The 11103-nt window shown below is 39.1% G+C and overlaps 1 protein-coding gene across 1 annotated transcript; it reads right to left on the bottom strand.

The window, feature by feature from the left end:
• Nucleotides 1-6632: 6632 nt before the first annotated feature.
• Nucleotides 6633-8777, bottom strand: LOC113351847 (E3 ubiquitin-protein ligase UPL5-like). Its single transcript, XM_026595765.1, has 4 exons — nt 8568-8777; nt 8124-8493; nt 7232-7692; nt 6633-6893 (listed from the first exon to the last, which is right to left on the bottom strand). The coding sequence occupies exons 1-4, from the start codon at nt 8775-8777 to the stop codon at nt 6633-6635; spliced, it is 1302 nt and encodes a 433-aa protein (XP_026451550.1).
• Nucleotides 8778-11103: the final 2326 nt, after the last annotated feature.

Raw genomic sequence — 11103 nt, 5'->3', positions numbered from 1 at the left:
ATGCGCGAGTTTCCATTGGTCTATCAAGCGAAGTATAATTCGCCGAACGTTCCTGCAATCACCTGTTTGGTGTCCATGGAAGCGATGATACTTACAAAATTCATGACTTCGAGACCCTGGTGGGGGCTCTTTTCCGAAATTTGGTGGGGGCGGGATTTCCTCCGTCAGCACTATTTCCTCCCCCACTTTTTCCACAGTTGTGTTAAGTCGTGGGAGTTTCACATCTTCAAAGATTGGTCCATTGGGCCTCCTTTCCCCGTATCTGGGTCCCTGATTATTCCTAGGTTGGTATCCCGTATTGTAGCTTCGTGGCTCATGATTTCTTCGTTTTGACTCCTTTGTTGATCAATCCACTCCTGATCTCCACTCGAGACGGCCACAAGCTTCGTTGGGATGGGAACTGCTGACTCTCCCTTTCCTCGCCCGAGTTCATCTTCTACTGCGTGCACCGTCCTTGGTAATAGCCTAGAATTCCCTTCTTTCACTGGGGCCAACGTCATATCGCTGACCTGCCTCTGCTTTTCATCCAACGCTATGTATTCCTCCTGTTACTCCCTCAGCTCATTCATCGTTATCGAGTTTCGAATAATGAATATCTGTATGTACAGCAGGTCCGTTGGGATCAAAGCATTCACGAAGGCTAAGATGAAGTTTCGTTCATCAACTCTCCCGGCTAACTCGCTGTACACTGTTCTCCATCTCGTGACCAACCCCCGCAAGCTTTTTGTTGGCCTTCTCCTCAAGTTGAACAGTGTATCTATCCCTGGTCTCAACAAGTTGTTGCTTATGTACGTCGTCAATAATATCCTCTGCAAATCTTTGAATGATGATATTGACTTTTCTGGGAGTCCATCGAACCAGGCTAATGCCTCCCCTGTTAAGCTCGCGGGGAAATATTGACAAAGTACTGCGTCATTTCTGCCCCATTGCATCAGCGAAAGGGTATATTGTTTCAAGTGTTGCACTGCACTTTTCGATCCACTGAATATGCTTGCAAGCGTTGGTAATACGCATTTCTCCGGGATGTCCGTATGCATGATCTCATAGGTGAATGACGATTTATCTGCTTCCTCTATTTCTTCTACTAGCTGTACTCTTACACCTCTTCGTGAGTTATTAATTAAAGCCCTCATGTCTCTCAACTCGTTCATGACTACTTGGTTTAAGTTTCCTCCATCCTTCTCATGGTGACGGCCTCCCATCACGCTAAGCCTCTCTTCGCCTAGTCGTCGCCTTTCCTTCTCGTCTCGGATAAGGTTCGCCCGACGTTGCAGTTCGTCCTCCTTCCTCTGTTCCTCTTCATGTCTCCGCCTCTGATCTTCCCATTGTGAAATCTCCAGTGCTCTTTTCAAGTCTATTTCTTCGTCTTCATTCATTCCTCGTCTTCTTATTCGTCCTCCTTCATCTTCCTCGTGGTCATATCTCCTTCGCCGCAGTTCATCTTCCTCTGAAGATACAGTGTTTCCTTCCGAATCTATGGCATTCATCTCCACATTTTCGTTAAGTTGCCGGTTTTGTTGCCTCAACCTAGCATTATTCCTTTCCAACTGCACCTGTTGTTCCGCCAAGTCCCGGTCCCGTTCTCGTTCACCATGGAGCGTCTCCCTTAGCTGGTCGAACGTCGTGTTTTCTTCTCCGATATTCTCTTCCATCTCCTCGCGAGTCATCTCCTCCTCGACAACGGTGTCTGTATCGGATGTGTGCATTGAACCTTCCCTGAGGCCATCTTCCTCCATCTGCCGCTGGTTCTCTTCTCGTCTGCCTCCTACAGCGGATGTTCAGGCCCGTTCCATCTTTCCTCTCCTCGCTTCTATACGTTTGCTTCTTCTTATTGCTATCACATGCCTTTCTCGATCTAGTGTCCTGGACATCTAACAATCTTCAACTTCCACGATCTTTCTCTGCTCTCCACGCGAAATTCCAAGATCTCTTCTTATTCTATGTCCCTAACCTTTTCTACGAATGTAAAAACTCAAGATCTACAACCCTAACTTCAAACAACTCGCTAGATCTATAATCTCTACAATTTCTAAGACAACTTCTTTCCTTTTCTAACTCTTAGATGAGGATAAATCCCCAATCTAAGTTCCCTGTTTCTGGACGCCAAAATGTGATTACTGGAAATCCACTATCATTGACAAGAAAACCATTAAGAAAATCATTGAAAGAAAGCTTAGTACAGAGAGGATTACCTTTTGATTAGTTGTGTGATTATTATCGATGTACAACAAAACTTTTTAAGGATTGTCTTATACTTTGTGCAGTGCGGTTAGTGTTGTTGTACAATAAGAATGGATTGCTTAAATATATGGACATTTAAAATGTTTGGGGGTCAGTTAAAAAAATGTTTTACGACTTCTAGAAACAAAAGGAAATTACTAAATACAACCCATATTTTGATTAAACGCAACCGAGATACCGCGCTTAAAATTTTGATTTTTTTTTTAGTTTTAAAAATAACTAAATACAATCCCAAAAAGTCAAGTCAAATTCTACTCATAGCCCAAAAATTACTAACAAAATATAACTAATCGTAAGGTTTTATATAGGGTTTATCCCATTTAATTTCCGCAAAAAGAGGGTAACGAGACTGTTGAGGGATGTGGAGGGATGAATATCCCAAAATGAGTTTCCGAGGTTTTTTTGATTGATTAGAGATGCTTTTTCCTGCCTTAAGCTTCAATTACGAGCATCTTGGTAATTGTTTCCATTATAAAAAAATGCTCGGTTTTTAACCATACAAAAATCAGTAGTACGAGGTAGCATGGAACATTTAGAAAACCATTTAGAGAGATGTATCCACGTCAGACTCGCGGTCGACATATGGACGCGCGTGTCTCTGTGTCAGACACATCGATGATATCACATGCAACTGTCCATACTATTTTAATATAAATGTTTAAAAATTCCTGAAGTTTTTTGCATATATATTATTCCATTAGTATATATGTTTATTGTTACACTAATTTGTTATTTGTAAACAATTTATTAGCATTTTCGAGAAATTACATTCATGATATTTACATTTTAGTGGGAAATATCACTAATTTCATAATGTGTTCGCATCCTAGTTTTTTGAGAATTTTTTCATGTTTGCGTCCACGTCAGTGTTACCAGTGATATTTAAAAAATTTTGTGCAACTCTAAAACGTGAGATATTGTCTAGCCTTTATCACTTTAGCAAAAAAAAAAAAAAAAAAAAACAGACCAGGAGTGAGTTTTTCATTGATTTCGACCATCTAACCAGTATAGTCGAGACTACATCTATGTGGTAGACATTTACTGAATATTTGCAGGTTATCAATAAAAAATAGATATGACTTCACACTTATAACTTAAGCTTTTCTGGCAAACATTCGACTAACAAAAATTACGAAATTAAGAAGTAAAACTATTATCCAAACACACACACATAATACCCTTCTCAAAGAAATCTAAATTCATGCACTGTGAGGTGAGGTTCCTGAATAATATATCCATACTAATTTATCATTTGCGTAGTGTGTTTGACATATCAAAAACCATTTCGGAAGTCATGATTGAACTCGTTTCACATGGTTTATATTTATATATTTTGAAAAAGTTTGTGATATGAAACTTGTAGATCATGAACTTATTTTTAAAATATATTGTGAAATTTTCTATTTAGAATAATAGATTGAGATACACGTTGATTTCAAAATCGAAGTGCATGTTTATAAAAAAGAAAATATCAGATGTGATTCTTGACCTTAGAGATTAAAGATATAAATGTTGGCATTTCAGCTTCATAATCAATATACTTAATCCATAAACATGATTATATAGAACTCATAGGCTGAAATCATGATACACCATAGTATTTACATGCTCTACAACATCTGAAATAGGTATGAGAACAAGCATTACTTCCTGTCAATCAGCACATAGTAATTTCTGAATTGATTAACATCAGTAAGAGAAAAATAAAGCATGATATATAATTCTATAAGTATAAGAAGAATAAAACATAAATCATCAATTGGATGATTAATCATCATGTGTGATGTACTGGCCAGGGTGGAAAAAGGGGACCGACCATGGTTGGTTCACGAGCTACTATGTCTGTCTGTCTACCATTCTCGCGTTTTGTATTTTGTGTGATCCTTCAAGCATTATTTTTATATTTCTAAAAGAGTTTGATCTTGACTGAAATTCTTGATTTTTCTCTAATGAGGAATATTTGAAAATATTAAAACATTTTACTCATGTGGATGTAAGCTTCGGCTGAACCACATTAATTTCTTGTGTCATTTACATTATCAACCCTTTACACTATTTGCACTTTACATTATTAGCACTTATGGTTTCTGGTTCATCTACATTGATCTTTCCTATACAAATGAATTTACGTGAACGTGATGTCGACCTTGCTAGATCCACTAGTTAACGGTTACATGTGCCTAATTGTAAAGCCACCTTTATTTTAAACAACTTTCCGTTCTCTATCTTTTTCCACTCGTTGTTCTTCTAATGTAGACTTTATTGTCTCTTCTAGTAATTGAAAAGAACGAGCAGAAGCTCGATACATTTCGAAAATCACTCCGTTTTTTCCACCAAGTTCCAAAGTGTTTACGATGGTCGCCATTGCTCCAGCAGTGACACCGATCAACACAACAAGTGACCCACTAGATGGTGATCCAGCAAAAGCTGAACCTAATGCACCGGTTCTTGTTAGCAACGGACCAGCGATTGCTAGAGCCTTGTTAATTTTCAGCATCATGTTACTTGGTCTTATTATTCTGCAGTATCCCTCGTTCTCAACAATTCACCGATGCCTCTCATTTATTTCTTAAGCTTACTATTCCAACCATTCTTTCCCGTTATGAATGACTTGTTTTTCTTCTTTTGGAATTTTCTTTGGCCACCAATTTGCTGGCTCGACGTTCTTTGGGAACTTTTGGATCTACACCTCCAAGTAGTGGAAGTGGGTAGCTTTATAAAGTGCCAAGACCTTCTTCACTGCTTGGTTTGCATCCCTTTGAGTAATAGGAGTACGACTAAGAGAAAGTTAAGTTTTGATCTGTGCGTGAAGTTGTTTGAACAATCAAGTAGTTTTCGTTATTCTTCAGCAAGTTGTGTGATTACTGGAAATCCAGAAACACACCCAAATGGAGAATATGCAAGATCTAAGACATAATAAACACTAGAAAAACTTATTTATTAATCTCAAGCGAAATACAAGTTACACCCGTGGGTTACAATGAAACCCTAACTCTCTCTCTCTCTCCTATGCTGGACCTTTCCCTCTCCAAAAAATCTCCTTCTTTATATTGTCCAAAGGTCTCTATTTATAGGCCTAAGCAACCTTAGTGGCGTACAACTCATATTATCTCGCCGAGGTTACTTTATGCTTCGCCCGGAGCATATTCCATAAAGTTTTTCCCCACCTTTCGCTGACTTCACGTGGTCTTGTCGGGACACCTGTCCTTTTTCTTGCGCCCCACTGCTCCTACTTCGTGGCTTATCTTCTTCGCCAAGTAATCTTTTCGTGACTTCTCCTTAGTATCTTGATGGTCCTTCTACTTTATTCGGGGTGGAGAGCTATCTCGCGTTTGGGATTTGTATTTCGCCTTCTGATGTTGACTGATTTGACAGGTCACTGACACGGATCTTTGACTAAGATTTCCTTACCTTACTTGGTATGACACGTGGAAATCTTATTTCGTGTACCTACAAGTTGTGAAGGTTGGATTGTGTTCATCACCACCAATACGGTAGATATAACCTGCAGAGCCAGAGGAGATGACGAAGATCCAACTACACCGGTTGATGCAAGTCCTGTCATAGTTGCTGCAGCAATAGTGATAAGAGTTGATTGAATTGAGAAGAAGCCTATTCCAATTGTTTCTTTGTTCTCCTATATTTTGATGTATCTCAATTCTCTCAGTAATAGCTTCCATAATCATATATAGCTCTCCAGACAACGTCGTCGGACTAAGAGTTGGACTGGCACCATGTCCAGGGCTATTAATAAAGGTTTACATGATTCTGAAGTTTTTGTTGTTAAGCTGGGAAGGTTAACATCATAAGGTTTTCTGATATTATTCAGTTTTGGAAGTTGAAATGCAGCCTGAACACCTTTCCGTGACTGTGAAATGATCGATCAAGGGCGAGAAGAAGAAGATAAGAGATTTGAAACTACTTGGAAGGGTTGCCATTTTGTACCGGAAACTTGGTACATTCTGTATCATCTGTAGTTGTAGAAGTGATATTTTTGGTTGTGGTCTTGTGGATTTTGCAGTAGTAGGACTAATGAAATGCTATGTACGTTTGGTTATCTGCATCTCTCTGGCATAGGGAGATACAGTCCATGTTTAGGGTCTAGCTAAGACCATACCAACAATAAGTTATATACTGTAATTATCTAAAGCTTAAGAAAGCAGTAAACAGAACCAAAAAGCACCAAAAAAAACAAATAAACAAGTCTGCCAATCTTCAAAGGATTTCCATGGGAAAATATTGTTTTACTTACAAAGTAGGAGCTACTCTATTCAAAAAAGTGTACAGCTAAATTTGCTTAAAACGCCGTTATATTCAAGTTTCCTGGAGTGATCCTAAGTAACAAAAGAAAGATTTGAACCAAAATGAACGGTGACCCACCTACTCTGAGTTCACCTATTATAAAACCTGCCTGATGCAATGAGATCTGAGCTGATATCTTCAAGTTGCTTTTCAATCAGATCTTCAGATTCAGAACCTTGCAGGTTTAACCTGTAGAAGCATGTAGCCGATGTAGGATATCCGGGGGTTACTCTTTTGACAATCTGCAATTTAGACTTTAGTGCACCAAAACCTCCAGCCGGTAGGTATCTCACTGATGTCCAGAAGTAGAGGAGATTCCTTCGTTGCTGATCTGGCCACCTTCTGATGAGCTGCAACAGGATTATCTTGTTTAAGACAGTAAAAAATAATACCAAGCATAAATCTGTAATCTTTAAGAGCTTACTCGTAACTATATGCTTATCCTATCAAGAGTATAAATGTATGTCTATTTTTTAGTTTATAAACTAAACAACATAGTAACTGCAACCAGGAGGGATAACTCGTACCTGCCAGAGAAAGGTGACCTGATGATCAGTTGCCTCGAATCCATTATACACCGTATGCTTTTCCCAATCATCGACACATATAGGAATATCCGAACCCAACATCAGATCTAACTGTTCGAGCTCTAAATTTCCGTAGAAGAATGAAATAGGGGTCGCATTACCAAGTATTTCTGAAAATCCATTTTGAAGGCCTCAATTTGAGCTGAGACCAAGTTCACAAAAGGATGTTGTATGTAGAGATCAACGTATTCTTGTCGATTCTGGATATTGACATCTTTGTCCGCTCCTACTGGACTGAGATCAGAAATTTCAGTAGCAGTAGATCCTGGCCTGCGCAAACCGTAGGTAAATGTCAAGAACATTTTTTCCACTCCTTCAGCGTCCGCTTCTAGAATTTCCTTGCAGATCTTGTAAACCTTTGGATCAGCGTCTCTAACATCTTCCCAAGAAACAGGCTTTCCAGACAGTTGCAGGAAAAATGTGCGATCGAATACGATACCAACTTGCACATTGTGCATAAATGCTAAGACAATTAACCTTCCAAAGAATTTGAAACGGTGAAGCTGCGCTGTGCTATTTGATGTTGGGCTTGGAAAAACTCTGCGAAGGTCCTCTGTACAAGCTACAAATAAGTGATTGTCTGGATTACATATAGTTTGGCTTAACGAAGAAAACCATTCTCTCAACACCCACTACAAGAAACCTAATATATTGCAGCACCTTGTAGTTATGTCATAAACCCCTACTAGTGTCGCGATAACCTATGTAGCAAGAAGTCTTTTTTACAGCACCAATCTTATTGCTGCAGCAAGAGATTATACTTTTTTGCCACACTCTTTTCATATCATTGCTATAGTTGTGTGGCAAAAGTTTCATTTTGCAGCAGTAAATTATACCTTTTAGCTGCAGCTGAAAAATACTGTGACTAGAAATTTACTTTTACAACACCTATATTGAAGGTGTGGCAATATATGGTGTAGCAATGGCTATATTTTCTTGTAGTGACCCCACTGCCAATGCCGAGCTCGTTTCTAAAAGTGATGATGAGCTGACCAGACAGCAATTGTTGAACATTAAGATGAGCTACTTGTGTGAAAGAATCTTCGAGCAAACGATCCCTGTCGATTACTATTCCATCCGGATTCAGAGGATTGTATTGAGTTCCCAGCCCAGGAAGCAGCATGAATGTCAGATGTAGCCTTGATTCTAAAGAAATCAAGTGGTTGCACTTCACAAGAATCCATTTGTGCCCATCACTTCTAGCAGACTTCAGAATTAATAAGTCCAGAGGTTTCTTTTGTTTCTCCATAATATGTGAAACAATTTCTGTAAGTTCAGGACCCAAAGCACCAATGGCCTTCAGTAATAGTAGATGCTGCCCCCACTCTCCCCTGACCACCCTGTTGTTCTCTTCACACTTGTTCTTTTCAATGTGACTTACAATTTTAGTGAGGCATTTATTTATCTCAATTAGTAGTTTTTTAAGAAATCAATTACCCAACTAGGAAGCTCCACATTCTGAGACGCATAGTCTAGTATATGGCAGAGATGATTTGTTAACACTACAAAAATTAATGCAGTGCGACATGGCTCAGATGGCTTGCTCTCTATCTGTCTCACCTCGTGTCCCATGTAAGACACAAACTCAGCCAACTTCTTAGCTAAGATTACGCCCTTTCCGTATTCAAATCCATATTTTCTAGGCATCTCTACCATATGATTGCACATCATCCTTAGCTCGTCAATGCAACAACCATAAATTGTTGGATTTGTAATCCAAACACGGTTTTCCTTAACCTAATATTTAGGAGTTTTTATTGAACGAGTTCATGTAGGGTTTCATGAAGTTAGACGTGTGAAAGTGAAACTGGTAGTGTGTCCTAGTATTATGGAAGTCCTAGTATCGTGGAAGTGCATTATGCACGCATTGGTGTTAATGGGGTTAGCAATTTGTAGCCTATAAAAGGCACCATCTAATGTTAATGGAAATATGTAAAAATTTTTAATCAATGTAATTCTTATGAGTTTTGTCTTTGATCTCTCGCTCCTCTCTTGATCCTTGATGGGAAATCCATCATAAATATGATCGTCCTGGGACGTGGATTGATACAGCAAATAAGCAAACTCTAACACTATGGAAACAGTATGAGCATCTGTATTTTGCTTGTTTAAAAATTTATTAATAGCCCTAATAGCACAAGCTTTGTTGCCAGGAGTTTGAGAAGTATATAACCTTATAATAGATTCAGCAGCACATGATGTAACGAATGCGGTCCAACGAAAAAGCTTTCCTCAGCGTTGCTACCATGAGCAATCCCAATAAACTCTTGTACAATCTCCACAACACTTTCCAGATCTTGCTTCTCACCACCATTAACACTTCTACACAGTTTGTTTACTAGCGCGATTAATCGATTCAGAACTTCCCATACTTTTGAATAGTGGCGATCTCGGCACCAATATATAAAATGAACCTCGTCATTTCCTTCTATCCCGTGGAGACCCAGGTTTCTACTGTTCTTCCTTTGAACATCAACACTAAACCATCGGCATCACGTACACCAACCCGTTTCTGAATAATTTCGGTACGAAATGAGTGAGTCGGCATCCAACTCAAAACCATTTGACAATGAGTGGAGAGGCCCAAAGGATTATAAACCGCAGGATCTTAGAAACCCAACCCAGACAATGTGAGACTAATAATTTCAACACGGAGTAAAGGTGCGGTCATTTGACTCGACACAAATAGCATGCTCTGATACCATGTTAGAATACGGGCATCCAACTTAAAACCAATTGGCAATGAATGGAGAGGCCCAAAGGATTATAAACTGCAGGATCTTAGAAACCCTGACAATGTGGGACTAATAATCTCAACACTTTGAAATGCGATAGTAACCTAGGGTTTTATCCATTTCGAGACGAACATCTCCATAAAACAAAGCTCCTCCCCCAATACCAGTTTTCTCAACAGTTTCTCGAGGAATTGATTGAATTAATGATCCGATTGTACTTTCCGAACTTGTACTCAATCTTATCAGTCTCTCTCTTGGAGAAACGCTAATAAAAACTTCAAAAGTTTCCATCAAACCCTAACTCAGAAGTTTGACAAGCAGTAGTGAAGTGAGGGGAAAGAGAGAGATTCAAAATCGGGGGAAAATAAAGCGAGGGGAAAGAGAGAGATTGAAATTTTGAATTTTTAGTGAAAATCAAGTGAGGGAGAGAGTTGAATTTCAAGTAAAGTGAGGGAGGAGAGAGAGATTCAAAATTCTGAGAAAAAGTGAGGGAGGAGAGAGAGAGAGATTCAAAATTTAAATTTCTCAAAATTGAAACGAGTTAGATGCAAATGGTTCAACTCGAACCTTCCATTTTTCCCGATTCGAATCACACCCTCAAATCGAGTCTTCACCGAGCCGCGTAGAATAAATGCAAATGGTTTGAGATCGATCCTCTTGTAAACTCTTACTCCCCTTCCTATGGGTGTGGCAAAAAAAAATGGTGTTTGGCATGGCAGGTGACATGGCAAACCATTTCCGTCACTATGGGAGAACCGATTAGCGCTAGACTTTCTAGCGAGCGATATTATTAAAATCGCCGTCGATATAAACAATATCGCCAGCGTTTGGTATTCTTGTTGGAAAAAAAGGGTAATAGAGCATGAAAACAAAGAACGAAAACTATGTTGTATCACTGGAGCTTCAAGGCCTTGCGATTCTTTTCAGCAATTATTTCGACCCTTCCCAATATAATTGGCGAGTACAATCGGTCAGCGAAATATTGTTGTCAGAATACAATGAAGCCCTAACAACGTTGTTGGATTAAAAGGTTATACTCCCTTGACCCAACCAAGAGCACACTGTATTTGTTTCTGAAGATGCTTAGAGAGAAAGAGTTTTTGATGATATTAATGGGAAGAATCCTTCGCTATTTATAAAGGGTTTCATGCCTTTTGGAGATGTCGTTTCATCTCCAAAAGACGTTATCAAAGGTCGTCATCCATTAATGGGAAGAGACGCCACTGTAGAAAATTCTG

Source organism: Papaver somniferum, chromosome 2 (assembly GCF_003573695.1).
Source record: "Papaver somniferum cultivar HN1 chromosome 2, ASM357369v1, whole genome shotgun sequence".
Classification (NCBI taxonomy): domain Eukaryota; kingdom Viridiplantae; phylum Streptophyta; class Magnoliopsida; order Ranunculales; family Papaveraceae; genus Papaver; species Papaver somniferum.
The sequence above is the reverse complement of the archived record's forward strand: the minus strand, read 5'-3'. Positions and strand labels throughout refer to the sequence as shown.